Source organism: Brassica napus, chromosome C9 (assembly GCF_020379485.1).
Source record: "Brassica napus cultivar Da-Ae chromosome C9, Da-Ae, whole genome shotgun sequence".
Classification (NCBI taxonomy): Eukaryota; Viridiplantae; Streptophyta; class Magnoliopsida; order Brassicales; family Brassicaceae; genus Brassica; species Brassica napus.
In genome coordinates, this window is record NC_063452.1 from 34858083 (window position 1) to 34876093 (window position 18011).

General features: G+C 49.0%; 3 protein-coding genes across 3 annotated transcripts; 2 read left to right on the forward strand and 1 right to left on the reverse strand.

The window, feature by feature from the left end:
* Window positions 1–3902: 3902 nt before the first annotated feature.
* LOC125592624 lies at window positions 3903–4667 on the forward strand. The gene has a single exon (XM_048767944.1). The coding sequence runs from the start codon at window positions 3903–3905 to the stop codon at window positions 4665–4667; it is 765 nt and encodes a 254-aa protein (XP_048623901.1).
* A 4933-nt stretch (window positions 4668–9600) lies between these two features.
* LOC106408276 lies at window positions 9601–10669 on the reverse strand. Its single transcript, XM_013849078.1, has 2 exons — window positions 10453–10669; window positions 9601–10397 (listed from the first exon to the last, which is right to left on the reverse strand). Exons 1-2 carry the CDS (start codon window positions 10667–10669, stop codon window positions 9601–9603), a joined length of 1014 nt encoding a protein of 337 aa, XP_013704532.1.
* A 5026-nt stretch (window positions 10670–15695) lies between these two features.
* Window positions 15696–16742, forward strand: LOC125592625. The gene has a single exon (XM_048767945.1). The coding sequence runs from the start codon at window positions 15696–15698 to the stop codon at window positions 16740–16742; it is 1047 nt and encodes a 348-aa protein (XP_048623902.1).
* The last annotated feature ends 1269 nt before the right edge of the window (window positions 16743–18011 follow it).

An 18011-nucleotide genomic window follows, 5' to 3' on the forward strand; every position in this document is an offset into this window, starting at 1 on the left:
CATCCCCACTGAAGGATGAATCAAGTACTTCCTCCTTATGTTAGCCAGGTCCCCCTCTCGGATCTCAGAACGGGGACCGTTATCAAAGACACAAGAACAGAGCCTTCTCAGGGGCGCCATCGGAACCGCTTCACTATCAGCCTCCGTAACATTCCCCCAAGATGGAACGGGGGATGAGAAAGGATCGGTAAAAGGACAACGCGGCCTTGCACGACCACCCACGAGTGAGGACAGAAACGAGAGCGGCTCGGGATTCATCTTTCTCAGCTAAGTATCAACGCTAGAGTTGGGTTGAGGCCAGCTAGGAACTATCGTGAATCTCTATTTATATCCGGGTCGTTCCCTTTTCCGCGGGATCCGAAAAGGAAATAAGGATGTTTCCAAATATCCTGAAGAATGCCTGATTTAAAGAATGAATGGCGAAAAGGAAACCCGGTCTCTGCAGGAAAAGGGAAAATACTTCCTATAAAAAGGAAAGTGCACGCTTTTGGAAGAATAAAAAGAGCATCTAGTATCATCAACCGTACGGGCCCCAAACCCCCAGTCTATCCTCTGCACATCAGTGCATGTAGCTCCTCCTGAGGGAACATCAGAGGTCCAGGCTCCAGCATCTCCAAGACATCATCAGAAGCCCAGAGCTTCCCATCTTCGACAAGAAACCAGCTGTTCAATAGCGCCAGACCCCGGTATGATATAGGGGAAACTGATCATCCCCCCGGTTCAGAGTGTGGTTCCAGCCTGAGTGATGTCCTGCCTAAGGGAAGCCTGCTGAGAATGAGCAACTCCGGTTGACTTGAGTGCACAGGTTATTCCCCTAGTTCGATGACGAAATCGAGCAATATGGGTCAAACTGTTGGGGAAAAATACTCAGGCTGTTGTCCTGCCTGGGGTGTGAGTTACCCCGTTGTTTTTTCTGCTCGTCGTAGAACCCAATCCCCTTGCTGGAAGGTCCTTGTTCTGACTTTCTTGTTGTAGGTCCTGGCGACGTCTCGCTGGTAGGACCAGTTTCTTAGCCGAGTGGCCTCTCTTTTTTCGTCGAGTAGGTCGAGGCTTAGCGCCATCAGCTCATCGTTCTCCTCTTGTTCTCACGTGCATCTTTGTGGATACAATGGCCTCAGAGCCGTAGACCAGCGAGGAGGGAGTTTCCCCGGTTGCTGTTTTGGGAGTGGTCTGATAGGTCCAGAGGACTCCGTGTAGCTCTTCTGCCCACTTCCCGTGAGAGCCCTCCAGTCGCTTTTTAAGCATGTTGACCACAGTTTTGTTTGTAGACTCGGCTTGTCCATTAGACTGGGGTGTTGGGGGTGTGGCGAAAGTGAGCTTTATGCCCTAGTCCTTGCAGAACTCTTTGAAGTTGTGGCTTGTGAACTGGGGTCCATTTTCGGTGACAATCTCGTGGGGGATCCCGAAGCGAGTGATTACGTAGGTCCACAATAATTTGTGAATCTGCAGGTCTGTTTTGCGGCTGAATGCTTCTGCTTCAACCCATTTGGAGAAGTAGTCAGTGACTATCAGAAGGAAGACCTTCTGCCCCGGCGCCATAGGGAATTTCCCTACTATGTCCATGCCCCACTTTCTGAAGGGCCATGGTGAGCTTATGGACTTGAGGTTCTCCGGGGGAAGCTTGGAGACTGGAGCGTGCCTCTGACACTAGTCGCAGTGTTTGGCTTGTTTGTCGGCGTCGGCGGCCATCGTGGGCCAGTAGTAACCCGCCTTTCTGGCTATGAGCACCAGGCTTCTTCCGCTAGAGTTGGATCCACAATCTCCTTCGTGTAGTTCTACAAGGATTTTAGCGGCTTCTCGAGGTGTGACACACCTTAGGTACGTGCCAGAGAAGGATCTAGAGGTGTGACACACCTTAGGTACGTGCCAGAGAAGGATCTCCGATACAGCTTCTCCTGGGAGATACAGTACCTCGCGGCTTGTTTCTTAATTTTTCTGGCCTCTGTTGGGGAGAAATACTCAGGTATTGAATTCCTCCAGACCCCAGGCAGGACACCGGCCTCTGGATCCCCGCTGGAAGGGACCCTGGTTCTCAGGATCCCTGCTAGGAGAAACCCTGGTTCCCCGCTAGGAAATACTCCGGGTCCAGTCCCCAAGACCGCCCCTTCCCCAGGAAAAGGAAAACTACCGATAAGGAGAACCTTCTATATTTCCGAATATGGAAGAGTTTAACCTACTCCAACCGACTAAGGCCCGCCTTAAGAAGACTATATAACGGGGACCTAAACCCTAAAGCAAGAAATCGACGCTTCGAGACTTAGAGATTAGAGTAAGACGGCTAGAACTAGGGTTTATACACCAATCATTGTAGTTCCGGTTTATTTTATCTAATAAAACGTCTCCTCAAGTCTATTTCTCTCTAATATTCACGAAATCAATACAAACACTAGCCTTGTCCATCGTTCTGTGGTACTCACAAAGATCCTACACAAAAATCCCCTAAGAGTTTGGCGCTAGAAGGAGGGGAGTAATCTAAACTATGTGATAAAGGCGATGGACGAGCATGATGAGCTACCCGAACCTAACCAGAGAGAAGCTTAACTCCAGAGGCAAATCGATGATCTGCAAGGTCAAGTAACCGGGTTGCTTAGAACTCGGGATAAGACCAATCCCGATCTCTCCTTGGAACTCCAAACCGTGAAGGAGAAGCTCAACGAACACTCCAAGCAACTGGAGCAGAGCGCCGAGAAGCTCAGCCAGCTCGAATTGGAGAATCTTACCCTTCGAGACGAGAACCAAGCCCTCAACACGGCGAGCAACAAGAAGCGTCGATTTCGAACTCAGGTCCTCCCTATGCCGATTCTGGAGACACCCAACTCCGGGATGGGGGCGAATCTTCCAACTACGACTCTGGGGGGAGACACATCAACGCGCGAAAAGGCCAAGGATGCTCCAACCTACGACGTGAAGGACAGCGAATCGTAGCCCGAACACAATAAAGAAGCACCAGACGGAGCAGTGAGAGCGAAATCTCCTATGATCGTTCACTTTCACCAGATGTTCTCCGAGAGGCTCGACGCCATGCAGTCCATGGTAGAGAGGCTTCCGGGGGTAGCTCGCCCCATCCGGAAGAGCAACCCCAACTCCTACACCGACACTCCCTTCACGGATGAGATCACCGTGATCGAGATGCCCAGGAAGTTCTCCTTCCCCAGGATAAAGTCGTATGATGGTACCACTGATCCAGACGACCACGTCGCCCAGTATAGACAAAGGATGCTCGCCGTAGCACTCCCAAAGGGGTCGCGCGAAGCTACCATGTGCAAAGGGTTCGACTCCACCCTGACCGGACCCGCTCTGCAATGGCAAATCAACTTACCCTCCAGGTCCATAGCTTCCTTTGCGGTTCTCAGCGACAAATTCGTGGAGAAATTCGCCAGCAGCAGGGACCTAGAGAAGACCTCCGATAGCCTTTACGAAATCCTCCAGCACCGAGCGGAACCCCTGCGAGGCTACATAGCCCAATTCAATCAAGAAAAGGTGGCTATCCCCGAATGTAGTATCCCCAGTGCTATCTCTGCCTTCAAGAGAGGCCTGCTCCCCGACGGGGACCCGTATAAGGAGCTGACCAAATACTAGTGCAAAACCATGGAAGACGTCCTATCTCGAGCCTGGGCACATGTAAAGTGTGAAAAAGATGTCGCCAGCCACGCCAAGGCGCAACGCAAGAAAGAGCCCAAGATGATTAGACCTGACCGAGCCGAGCGAGATGAGAAACCCTCTCAAAGACCAGGCATGGACTCCGGAAATCAGAACCGGGTAGATACCAGAACCGGCCAATCGAGATGGCAGAAGGGATGGCGGTGTCTACGTGGCCAGAAATCTCTCACCTCTCCGTCTCAAGGTCGGAGCTGATCAATATTCTGAAGCAGATGGGCCAATAGGTCAAGTGGCCTCAGAAGATGAAAGCACCCGACTCTTTCCGGAACCCTGGTTTCTGGTGCGACTTCCAGCGAGACCACAGTCACAAAACGGAGGATTGCGTCGCACTAAAGATCGAGCTCAACGAGCTGCTTAAGAAAGTATACCTCAGGGAGTTCCTTTCCGAGAAGCCCAAGAGCCATCTAAGCAAGGAGACAACGGGTAAGCCCACTGAAGTTGCTCCTGTCTCGCCACCGCGACAGGACCGAGTGATCCATGTCATATCGGGCGGTTCGGAAATCAGCGGCATAAGCCATGCAGCCGTGAAGAAAAGCACCTGGAACGCTAAGCACGGCCTAGAGGCAGACAAGCCAAAACGCCTGCTCCTAGGAATGGACGAAATAAGCTTCACGACCAAGGAGCAGGAGAAAGTTCTCACCCCGCATCACGACGCCCTGGTCATATCGCTCACCGTAGCGAACTGCCTGGTAAAAAGGATACTGGTAGATAATGGAAGATCCAGCAACATCATCTTCCATGCCACATACAAGGACCTGGGGCTGGAGGAAATCGCTCTAACTCGGAGGATACCCCCCCTTATAGGGTTCAGCGGGGAAGTCGAACAAATCGCCGGGGAAGTAACCCTCCCCGTATACGCTGAAGGAGTCAACACGTCAACCAAGTTCCTCGTTGTCGGCTGCGACTCGTCTTACAACATGATCCTTGGACGGCCTTGGATTCACGGCATGGCGGCCGTCCCCTCGACTCTTCACCAAATGGTGAAATTCCCTGCACCCTGGGCATAAAGGCAATCAGAGGGGATCAGGAGTATTCCCGCACCTGTTACCAGACCACTCTGAAAGGAAAGACCAAGGTCTTATAGCAATTACAGAGTAAGCCTCCGGAGGAGGAGGAGATGGACGACGTGCCATTGACTGAAGGAGATCAGACCCGACACCTCAAGATCGGTTCCAAGCTGACCGATGGATTGAGAAGAAGACTGATAGACTTCCTCAGGTCTAACTCCGACTGCTTCACTTGGTCCCACGCAGACATGCCTGGGATCGATCCGGAAATCATCATGCACAAGCTACTGGTGGACCCCCTACATCAACCTGTCAGACAAAAGAGAAGGAAGTTTGCCCCCGAGAGAGACGCGATCATCAACGATGAAGTCAAAAGCCTGCTTTGCGCGGGGTTCATTCGTGAAGTGAAATACCCAGAATGGCTAGCCAACGTCATCGTGGTCAAGAAAAAGAACGGGAAGTGGAGAGTCTGCATCGACTTCACGGACCTCAACAAGTCCTGTCCAAAGGACCCCTTCCCGCTACCTCATATCGAAAAGCTGGTGGACACCACTGCGGGGCACCAGCTGATGAGCTTCATGGACGCATTCTCCGGCTACAATCAGATACTTATGCATCCGGAAGACCAGGAGAAATCATCCTTCATGACATCCAGAGGGATCTACTGCTACAAGGTTATGCCCTTCGGCCAAAAGAACGCAGGATCAACCTATCAACGGCTGGTGAACATGATTTTCGCGGACCAAATCGGGAGGAACATGTAGGTCTACATCGATGACATGCTGGTAAAGTCCCTGGAGCAAGCCTTTTCCACCCTCAGGAATATAACATGAAGCTCAATCCGACTATGTGCTCATTCGGGGTCAGTTCTGGCAAGTTCCTCGGGTACATTGTAACGCACCGGGGCATCGAGGCCAACCCAAAGCAAATCAGGGCCATTCACTCAATCTCGTCCCTGAATAACGTCAAGGAGGTTCAAAAGCTAACGGGAAGAATGGCGGCCTTGAACAGGTTCATCTCCAGACCCTCTGATAAATCTCACGCTTTATTTGGAACCCTCAAGAATCCGAAGAACTTCCATTGGACGGAAGAATGTGAATCTGCTCTTCATGAGCTAAAGTCATATCTCACTTCTCTTGTCATGTCCCCGATCCTAGATAGGATCGTTCGGACGGACTATGGTGCGAGGCAATGCACTGATCCGGTCATCTGACCTTGAGACAAGCGTACCACGGTCCAAATTGATGGTTAAGGACGTCAGACAGCTGAGACTTAACCTGGATACGATGGAGACAAGTTAAATAGAGTTGGATGAGTGATCCGGGAGCTGGACGAAGTCCATATCAAGCTCAGTCAGCTCAATACAGTGTGGAGTAAGCTCACTCAGTGTTGTTCAGCTCACGGGAGCTGATGGGCTAGCTTACTCAGCTGGGGACAGCTGGTGGTCAGCTTATCTCAGATTGGCGGAGTGTTCAGGTCCGGACCAGTGTGGTCGGGTCCGAGTAGTTACCGAGCCGGTCCGATGGTCCGTGTGGGACGATGGGTCCATGTGCGAGCCTGACCAAACCAGGCAGTAAGAAAAAGGCCTGGGGGGTTGGTTTCCTTGTGGGAACTGCCAAGGGAGCAGTTGGACGGTTATGGGGGTGGTTCTGAGCGGTTTTGGGCGAAAAGGTACAATGGGACAAGCGGTATATTCTTGGCAAATCCCTTGTAACCGATCGGCCAGAGCAGTTACTGGTCTCTCTCTATGTAAATACAGACTCTTGGGGTCAATTTTGGGCATCAGTTTTTCTATGGAAAGCCCTGAAGAAATCGTGAGAGAAAAGAGAACAGAGAGTGGCCGGCGGCTTGAAGAGAAACTGTGTGTGGTGGTGCTTGATCGGTTCTGACCAAACCCTGACCGTGTGAAGCAAGATGGATACCAGACAGAGAGAGAAGGAGAAGGAGAAGGAGAAGGACTTGGCGCCTGGAGAACAGACGCCTAAGGTTAGTTGTGTGGTTCTCAAACCATCGGACATAGCCGGCGGTTGATCCGTCCGAGTCTATGGTTTGATCTGTTTTGTTGGCTACATCCACTTCCTTGTGACCAGAACCAGGAGCAGGAAGCTGAAACTTCCTGTACTGATGAACGGGTTGGTCTTAACACGGCTGGCGGTGTTGAGGATGTTGATACTGGTCCGAAAGGGGAAGTGGCCGAGCCTTCCATGAGAGAAATGCTGGAGGCTGTGAAGCTCATGGGAGCACAGATGGTGACACCGACCCTGGCGTTCACACCTTTGGTGAATTCATTTGTAGGTCAGGTTACTCCTCCGGTTCGTGTGGCTGCCTGGGCTGCTGGTGAACGTTTGAGATCAGTGGCTGAGGTGGTAGAGCTTGACCCACCGGACAGAGTGGTGCGTAAGGTTGATTACCTGAAGGTTTTGGAGCACATCTCCAAATTGGGTACCAAACACTTTGGTGGAAGTGTTGATCCTATTGAGGCTGATGAGTGGAGGAGCAGGTTGGTACGCAACTTTAGCTCAACTCGTTGCCATGAGGTTGAGTTCAACCATAAGTACTTTCCTGCTGAGGAATGGGATCGTTTAGAGTCTAAGTTCTTAGACTTGAGTCAAGGCCGCAAGACGGTTCGTGAGTACGGAGAGGAGTTCAACCGGCTCAGGAGGTATGTTGGAAAGGAGTTGGAGGACGAGGCGGTTTAGGTCCTTAGGTTTATTTGTGGCATGAGGGCCGACCTTAGGACCTACTACTCAGTCCGTACCTTCCATACTGTGTCTGAACTGGTGGAGAGGATGGCAATCCTTGAGGCTAACCTTGCTGAGGAAGCCAAAGTGAAGTCTAGAAGTCATGCCACTTCTGGTGGATCTGGTGGATCCAGTGGCGATCGGAAGAGGAAGAGGGATGCGGCCGAGGAGGGTAAAACCTCAAGTGGTAGGCCTGAGTGTGGTGGTGGATCCTTCCATTGTCATGGCTGTGGCAAGGCCGGACATTTCCGTAGAGATTGTCCCAAGTCATAGGGTGGTCAGGACAAGAACCGTGGAGAGGCAAGCAAGCCGAGCCAGAACCGCGGTCAGTCCTCCACACCGAAAGTGTACGAGCTGTCTAAGGACGCAGATGAGGCTGGACTGTTCAAGGCTATCACTGGTAATAACTCTTGATTTATATTTTCAAGTCCGTAGAATTGCAGTGTATGGAACCTAGGATGGTTAGATACCTGGATTAGGACCTTGGTTAAAAGCCTTGAGAGATGTTATGGAACCTAGAACGGTTAGATAAATTGAGTGGACCTTGAGTAGGGCCTTAAGTATTGATTAATAAATACTTTGAATGGACCTTGTGTAGCGACCTTGAGTATTGGTGGTGTGGAAACATATGTACTTTTCGACACTGGAGCTACACACAGTTTTGAGTCCATGAATGATCGGAAAGGGTTTGATCCGGTTAGGGACTGAGGATGAACCCTAGTGAATGCAGCTGGTTATGGGAACCGAAATTCACACTGTCGATTTCCGTTTAAATAAGGAAAGTAGGAGAACCCTAGTTTCCCAGAGGTTTGAATATCTGCTAATACCACATGCCAAGCGATCAGAACACGAAATGAAAACAATAAAATATAAGAAATCGAAAAGGGAGCAAAATAGATCTTATTCCGAATTTGCGTTTGAGCGTTACAACAACGTAAGAGCCTGGGCTACGAGAGCTATCAGCGAGATTTCTAGTTCTAAAACCCTAAAGCTGCTAAACCTAATTGAGTCTCAACTCGAATAACAAAAACGAAAGATTGCCTAAGGTGCTCTCAGTGCTAAGTTTTGTTGTGTGTCAAATCTCCCTTTGCCCTTCTGCCCTTAAGCCGTCGTAGCTAAACGGCCCACTTACGATTTTAGAACAGGATTGAGCCTAAGGCTGATATGACGGTCTATTTTTTATTTGCAGGAAAAGATAAATGTCAAGTTTCCGAAGATAATCATGAAGGGTGGCGAAAAATGAAAAAGCCCGTCTCGCGACTTATCCGGCCCAGGAAGAGGTGCAAACCGACCTAGAGAGAGTATATAAGGAGAGCTTAAGGCGACGAGCAAGGGAGAGCTTTCTCAGAGCAAACTTAATACTTAGAGCAATTTAGGCATTTTTCCGTTTTTACTACCGAGCTACGACTCGACTAGGTTAGAACTTAGGTGGCTAGACTAGCGAACGTACCGACAGCTCTCGTGGCCTAGGATCTTACCTGTTGTTCACGCTCAAACGCAAATTCGGAAATAAGACCTCTTTGTTCTCTTTTCGCTCTTTTACGATTTATTACTTTTGACTCTTTCATATTGATTGTGTTGTGCGTGGCCTAGCAGATAACCGGGACCTTTAGGGAAGGCTAGGTTAGCTTGGCTTTCCTCCGATTAACAAATCTCAATGGTGTGAATTCCGGTTCCCACAGTTTGGTGCTAAAAGGAGGTGGGGGTGGGTACGGATCTATCTCTCACGCAACCGCGCACGCTCAGTCAGGTATGACGACCGACGCTGACAAAGACAAGCAAACGCACGACGGGACTTCCGTCAATGCCAACGCTGAAAGAACTCCAGCTGGAAACGTATCCACGGTCACTATGAACGCCGTGATACTAGACCAGAGAAAAGAAATGTTCGCCTCCACTCAGAAAAACTCGGACGAACAAGGAAAGCTCGTGGCCTCTCTCGCAAAACAGGTGGAAACCTGAACGGCGAAGGCCAAGAGTAAAAACCCGCGCGGGGCCACAAGAGCTCGCAGCGGCAGAAGACTCGATTTCGATTATGATGTTATCCATTTTCTTAATTTTGACTTGTACCAGAGCGTTTTTCTGAGCGTGTCTATGGCCACCTTGCCGCTTATCCCGCTAACTCTTGATATAACCAGCTTGAACCGGCTTATGAACTCGCGGAGGGGTTCGTCTTCCCTCTGTAACAGACTCTAGAGGTCGACATCGGATGTTTCTCTATCTATGAACATAGAGTATTGATTGAGAAATTCTGACTCGAGTTGTCGGAAACTTCTGATGGAGTTTCGCATAAGGCGTGCGAACCATTCGAGCGCCGCTCCTTCCAGATTTTTGACGAACAGACTGCAGTAGCCGGCGTCCTTTTCGCTATCCTTCAGTCTGGCCCTTCCCATCGTGATGTGGAAAGCCTGAAGGTGTGCTTTAGGATCAGTCGTACCATCAAACTTTGGTACTTTGATTTTCCCTGGGTCAGATACCCTCGTATCAGAGATGCGAGCAGTGAAGGGTGTCTTCCGAGCCCCCTCGAGTAGTGTGTCGATCTCTGGGGCAGCGCTGGTAGCATGATGGATCTGGGATTTCACGGCCCTTACTTCCGCTGCAGTTTTGGTTATGTAGTCGTGAAGGTCGCGTATGTCCGATTTCTCACCAGAATATTTCCGAGCTTGTCGGCGTTTGCTACGAGTAATCTCGGCCTGTTTCTCAGCCAACTCCTCCTGTTCGATCCAGTAGAGGTTTTCCTCCTCTTCCGTCAATGGTTTATCGAACGGGGAGCCTTCCTGAGCCGATCGGCTTCTGGTTCTTCTCAGATGTCTTTCAGCGTCCTCCTCGGTATCGTTGGAGACGTCGCTGGGATCCAAGTCGACATTCTCGACTTCATCGACCTCTGTGTCCTTTGCAGGAGGTAGAGGACTTTCAGAGTTCCGTTTCTCGGCAGGGGATGTTTCGCTGGGGTTCTGTCCAGAAGGACGTTTGCCGCGATGTTCTTGGCCTGTCGAGTGGGGTTGTGAAGTTGAGTTTTCTTCCGCAGATTTTCATAGATATGCGGGGGAGGACTGCATGGGTCCTAGCCGTTAAGGTTTGGGCCTTTTTCGTCAAGGTATCCACGAGTTTTTCCTGTTCTTCCAACCTCTTTTCGTAGGCGGAGAACATATTTTTGAACTCCTCGACCGTCGCGGCGTTAGCAGTTGCGTTGGCCGCAGAGACGGCCGCTTCCGGAGTGTTTTGATTGTCACTGCCTCCTCCATTGAGAGGAGTTTGCATGATGTTCGTGTCGTCAGTTTACATGTCTGATCGAGCGTGTTGTGGCTGAGAGTTAGATTGATCCGTACCCCCCCTCCTTCTAGCGCCAAACTGTGGGAACCAAAATTCACACTGTCGATTTCCGTTTAAATAAGGAAAGTAGGAGAACCCTAGTTCCCAGAGGGCCGGATATTTGCTAATACCACACGCCAAGCGATCATAACACGAAATAAAAACGATAAAATATAAGAAATCCAAAAGGGAGCAAAGTAGATCTTATTTCGAATTTGCGTTTGAGCGTTACAACAACGTAAGAGCCTGGGCTACGAGAGCTGTCAGCGAGATTCCTAGTTCTAAAACCCTAAAGCTGCTAAACCTAATTGAGTCGCAGCTCGAATAACATAAATAAAAAATTGCCTTAATTGCCCCTAAGTGCTAAGTTTTACTGTGTGTCGAATCTCCCTTTGCCTCTCGCCTAGGACTCCTTATATACCCTCTCCTAGGTCGGTTTGCGCCTTTCCCCTTCTGCCCTTAAGCCGTCATAGCTCAAAAATGGAGATATTCCAATTTTCCCGATATTTGTGATTATCTTCGGAAACTTCACATTTATCCCCGGAAACTTGACATTTATCTTGCCTTACGAACCAACCATAAATTGTCATACGGCTTATGGGTTTTTGGTTTAGAAATCGTAAGTGGGCTTCGAGTTACGTTTTAGGTCTCTTTGGGTTGTCTTCGACTCGAAACGTTTACTACGGTTTCTTCAATAAAAACAAACTTCCCGCGGTTTTTATCGTAAAGTTTAAATGATGACTTCGAGTGATGAGAAACAAAGAATGGTTTAGCCATGACTCACGGGAGATAGCATTAAAGAGTAGACGAGAATGCATGGATTCGTATTGTATGGACGTTCTGGGAGAGTTCGGTCGTGCTCGGTCGCTATGTAGCGACCGAGCTTTGGCTCGAACTCGGTCGCTACGTAGCGACCGAGCTTCGCTTCTGTGTTGTCCGATTGCCATACTCGAACTTGTCCGTGGCCGGTTTGGATACGTGTCCGTTGCCTTGGGACAATTGGTATTTGGTTAGATCGAGATTATAACAAGATTTTACCGTAAGGCTCTTTGTAAAGATATTTTTTACGAGGAATCACTTCCGTAAAAAAAATGCTCATGCTGATTTTTGTGGAGATTTGGACATTAACTTCGTCGTAACCATTTTTCACCCCAATGTTGGGGTCAAAACCGGTCACGATGGAATCAATGCCTGAAAGTTCCCGAAACCGTGTATCCTCGTCGAAGTTCCCATAACACAATCCTCGGGCCCTTGGACGCAATACCCATGTCTCGTCTCGCTTAGGATTATCAAAGAAACACTTCGGGAAAAGTTATAAAAACTTGGTTGTCGAAATAGATTCCTGCCTGCTGTATAAAACGGCTATGGTTAGCTTGAACACCAGTTGCCTTAACTATACAGGGAATTGGAATCCTTTCGGAAAAACCAACGGCTGTTTCTTAGGAAAAATCGTAAAAATGTCTAAGTCCCAAAACGGCCCAAAAGGGGCCTGAACCGCGGCTAAACGGCCCACTTACGATTTTAGAACAGGATTGAGCCTAAGGCTGATATGACAGTCTATTTTTTATTCGGAGGAAAAGATAAAAAGTTTCCGAAGATAATCATGAAGGGTGGCGAAAAATGGAAAAGCCCGTCTCGCGACGAATCCGGCCCAGGAAGAGGTGTAAACCGACCTAGAGAGAGTATATAAGGAGAGCTTAAGGCGAGGAGCAAGGGAGAGCTTTCTCAGAGCAAACTTAATACCTAGAACAATTTAGGCATTTTTCTATTTTTACTACCGAACTGCGACTCGACTAGGTAAGAACTTAGGTGGCTAGACTAGTGAACGTACCGACAGCTCTCGTGGCCTAGGATCTTACCTGTTGTTCACGCTCAAACGCGAATTCGGAAATAAGACCTCTTTGTTCTCTTTTCGCTCTTTTACGATTTATTACTTTTGACTCTTTCATATTTATTGTGTTGTGCGTGGCCCAGCAGATAACCGGGACCTTCAGGGAAGGCTAGGTTAGCATGGCTTTCCTCCGATTAAAAAATCTCGACGGTGTGAATTCCGGTTCCCACAGTTTGGTGCTAGAAGGAAGGGGGGGGAGTTATGGATCTATCTCTCACGCAACCGCGCACGCTCAGTCAGGTATGACGACCGACGCTGACAAAGACAAGCAAACGCACGACGGGACTTCCGTCAATGCCAACGCTAAAAGAACTCTAGCTGGAAACGTATCCACGGTCACTACGAACGCCGTGATACTAGACCAGATGAAATAAATGTTTGCCTCCGCTCAGAAAAAGTCGGACGAACAAGGAAAGCTCGTGGCCTCTCTCGCAAAACAGGTGGAAACCTTAACGGCGAAGGCCAAGAGTAAAAACCCGCACGGGGCCACAAGAGCCCGCAGCGGCAGAAGACTCGATTTTGATTATGATGTAATCCATTACCTTGTGGAGGGCGTCTTGGATCGTCCGTGGTTTGTCGAGGGTTATCCATTTTCTGAATTTTGACTTGTACCAGAGAGTTTTTCTGAGCGTGTCTATGGCCACCTTGCCGCTTAATCCGCTAACTCTTGATATAACCAGCTTGAACCGGCTTATGAACTCACGGAGGGGTTCGTCTTCCCTCTGGGACAGACTCTAGAGGTCGACATCGGATGTTTCTCTATCTATGAACATAGAGTATTGATTGAGAAATTCTGACGTGAGCTGTCGGAAACATCCGATGAAGTTACGCTTAAGGCGTGCGAACTATTCGAGCGCCGCTCCTTCCAGATTTTTGACGAACAGATGACAGTAGCCGGCGTCCTTTTCGCTATCCTTCAGTCTGGCCCTTCCCATCGTGATGTGGAAAGCCTGAAGGTGTGCTTTAGGATCAGTCGTACCATCAAACTTTTGTACTTTGATTTTCCCTGGTTCAGATACCCTCGTATCAGAGATGCGAGCAGTGAAGGGTGTCTTCCGAGCCCCCTCGAGTAGTCTGTCGATCTCTGGGGCAGCGCTGGTAGCGTGATGGATCTGGGATTTCACGCCCCTTACTTCCGCTGCAGTTTTGGTTATGTAGTCGTGAAGGTCGCGTATGTCCAATTTCTCGCCAGCAGATTTCCGAGCTTGTCGGCGTTTGCTACGAGAAATCTCGGCCTGTTTCTCCGCCAACTCCTCCTGTTCGATCCAGTAGAGGTTTTCTTCCTCTTCCGTCATTGGTTTATCGAACGGGGAGCCTTCCTGAGCCGATCGGTTTCTTGTTCTTCTCGGATGTCTGTCAGCGTCCTCCTCTGTATCGTTGGAGACGTCGCTGGGATCCAAGTCGACATGCTCGACTTCATCGACCTATGTGTCCTTTGCAGGAGGTAGAGGACTTTCAGAGTTCCGTTTCTCGGCAGGGGATGTTTCGCTGGGGTTCTGTCCAGAAGGACGTTCCCGCGATGTTCCAGGCCTGTCGAGTGGGGTTGTGAAGTCAAGTTTTCTTCCGCGGATTTTCGTAGATATGCGGGGGAGGACTGCATGGGTCCTTGCCGTTAAGGTTTGGACCTTTTTCGTCAAGGTATCCACGAGTTTGTCCTGTTCTTCTGACCTCTTTTCGTAGGCGGAGAACATCTTTTTGAACTCCTCGACCATCGCGGCGTTAGCAGTTGTGTTGGCCGCGGAGACGGCTGCTTCTGGAGTGTTTTGATTGTCGTTGCGTCCTCCATTGGGAGGAGTTTGCATGCTGTTCGTGTCGTCAGTTGACATGTCTGATCGAGTGTGTTGTGGCTGAGAGTTAGATTGATCCGTACCCCCCTCCTTCTAGCGCCAAACTGTGGGAACCAAAATTCACACTGTCGATTTCCATTTAAATAAGGAAAGTAGAAAAAACCCTAGTTTCCCAGAGGTCCGGATATTTGCTAATACCACACGCCAAGCGATCAGAACACGAAATAAAAACGATAAAATATAAAAAATCGAAAAGGGAGCAAAGTAGATCTTATTCCGAATTCGTGTTTGAGCATTACAGCAACGTAAAAGCCTGGGCTACGAGAGCTGTCTGCGAGATTCCTAGTTCAAAAACCCTAAAGCTGCTAAACCTAATTGAGTCGCAGCTCGAATAACAAATACGAAAGATTGCCTAAATTGCTCTAAGTGCTAAGTTTTGCTGTGTGTCGAATCTCCCTTTGCCTCTCGCCTAGGCCTCCTTATATACTTGCTCCCAGGTCAGTTTGTGCCTTTCCCCTTCTGCCCTTAAGCCATCGTAGCTCAAAAATGGAGATATTCCAATTTTCCCAATATTTGTGATTATCTTCTGAAACTTCCCGTCTACGATGGCACCACCAACCCGAAGGCGCATCTGCAGTCTTTCCAGATCGCGATGGGAAGATGCAAACTCAAGGAACTCGAACGAGACGCTGGCTACTGCCTCCTCTTCGTCGAAAACCTCAAAGGGGCCACGCTTGAATGGTTTTCTCGTCTGAAACGAAACTCCATCTGAAGTTTCCGTCAGCTCGCCTCGAAGTTTCTCAAACAATATTCCATGTTCATGGACAGTGAAACCTCAGACGTCGACCTTTGGAGTCTATCTCAAAGAGAAGACAAACCACTCTGCGAATTCATGAACAGGTTCAAGCTGGTAATGGCAAGAGTCACTGGAATCAGCAACAAAGTGGCAGTCGACGCTTTGCGGAAAACTCTCTGGTACAGGTCGAAACTCTGGCAATGGATATCCCTTGAAAAACTGAGAACAATCCAGGACGCTCTTCACAAGGCAACGGATTTCATCATGATGGAAGAAGAGATGAAAGTCCTCTCCCAGAAGTACAACCCGCAGAAGACGTCTGCGAGAAGGAAAAACCCTCGTAACGACAGGTATGTCCACCACGAGGGAGAAGATCTCCAGGGCGAGCATAATTACGCTATCAACTCCGAACAGAGAAAGACTTCGGAAAATACCTGGACCAGGAACCAGTTCAAGAATAATTCCTACTGCGAGTTCCACCATACCAGAGGTCATTCCACTATGAACTGCAAGGTTCTCGGCGCAAGGCTTGCTGCGAAGCTCCTTGCCGGCAAAATTTTGAAGGTCACATGCATAAAAGACCTCCTCCAGGATTCTGATTGCCCTCCCAAAACTGATAAAGAGTCCCCCGAAAAGGACACCCGCGAAAATCAGTCGGGCGAGAAACGCGGAAGGAGGCAGGATGACCAAGGAAACGACATCAACCGTAGAAGGGTTAGCATGATCATCGGGGGATCACAATTCTATCGTGATTTGATCTCGTCGATCAAAGCTTATGGACGGAAGGCTGAGACAAGTTCAAGCTGGCTGGCTCGGTCCCCAACCGACGACGCCCCTAACGATACGATCGTCTTCGAAGAGCGGGAAACCATCAGAATCGACAAACCTCACTGCGACCCATTGGTTATCGATCTGATAATCCGAGACCTGGAAGTGGGAAGGATCCTTATCGACACGGGAAGCACAGTCAATGTCATCTTCCGCGATACCCTCCGGAGGATGAACATCGAACTAGGAGAAGTCGTCCCGGAACCAAAACCTCTCACCGGTTTCTCAGGTGCAACGTCAATGACCCTCGGATCAATCAAACTCCCAGTGATGGCTAAAGAGGTGACGAAAATCATTGAATTCGCGGTTGTCGATAACCCTGCCATCTACAATGTCATCATGGGAACTCCTTGGATCAATGCCATGAAAGCGGTACCGTCAACTTACCACCTTGGCATCAAGTTCCCAACTCCAAACGGAATAGCGGTAATCTGGGGATGCCAGAAACAGTCTAGGCTCTGCTTCTTGGCCGAGCATAAACTACGACAAACTCAGAACACCCCCGCGGTCAACCCGAAGCGGGCTAAGAAAGCTAAAAACGCTCACGAGAGCTCCATAAAATGTGATCCAGAATCAGCCGACCAGGCAACGACTCCAGACAGCGACATAGTCCCCGAGTCCATCGCCTTGCCAGCGGATAGCCCGACTCCTGAAACGATCGTCGATCCAACTGAAGCCCCAACGGCTGAAGTAACCGTAACGATCCCATCCAGCGAGTAGGAACACCCGCAGCAACAAGCAGAACTACGAGATGGCTTGATCCTCGAAAGAGGTACGTAGGCAGCTTGTCATATCGACAAGTTCAGCTATCCCCCTCGTTAAAAAGGGGGGGGGTGTGGGTACGTATACTCGTATACTCCCACAAATTCCGAAATATCTATAAATGTTCTCGATATTTTCGAAACTTTTTCAATAAATTCTACCTTCTTCCGACCTTACGATTCACTTGCAATAAGTCACAATAATCTAAGGTTGGCCTAAGAAACGCCCAAGATAAGGGCATACCGTCTAAGCAGTCCTTGGACGAAAACTAATTCCTACATAACTCACACGTACTCATGGTCAAGCAAGACCGGAAAAACGCATCTTCTATAAAAACGAAGATCGTAGCCATCTCCCAGCAAAAGACATATCTTCGAGAAAGCGAGACGTCGCAAATATTTCTCGAAAGATATTATCCAAATACACAGTCCATCCGTGACTCTAAAATACAAAATGCCCGTCGATTGGCCCCGACGGGAAAGTCCAAAATGTTCTCTAAAAAAGAACTAGTAGTCAAACCTTTCATAAAAAGTAAAGGTTATCTTACATCCGACTAGGATACCATAGCGCGCTATACAAGAAAATCCGAAATTTTGGTCAGCACACCAGACGTTCTCTGGAGAGTGCTCGATTCTTCCCACACAAGTCATATAAGCCGGCGCCCAGTCGCAGACTTTAATCGGAAAGAATCAGGTAGAAATCGCTGAAAGGGCAAAACGAAAGCCGATTAGTCGTCGCATAGCCTTAGAGCCAAAAGTAAACCTAGTTCTTGCCCTAAACCCAGTCCTACTGGTCCATTAACATCTCAAGGCATGATATCGAAACTGATACGAGATCTTAAAACATGTCTCATCGTCCACATCTAAAACGCTCACGAAACTTCTTAAAACTCCCAAACGTTTTTGAATACCCTCGAAAGAGCAAACCAACGGAACGAAAAATTAAGAGTTAAGATACGAAGTGACTACTCGTGGCTTTCCCTCGACACTTGGCAGAAGTATAAACTAAAACCCATAGAATGCTAAACGAACATTCGTTATATATAAAAAGGCCGCAGAGAGGCTGGGATTCAAAGCCACCAACGGCCAGTCCCGCATACATAGTCAATTGACCTTGCAAGGCCATAGCACACTCAAATAACAAACGGCCACACTCGGCCTAAAACACCACACGAAATCTTGAGATAAAGGCAAAGGGAAAAAAATCCCGACGATCTTCAGAGATCAA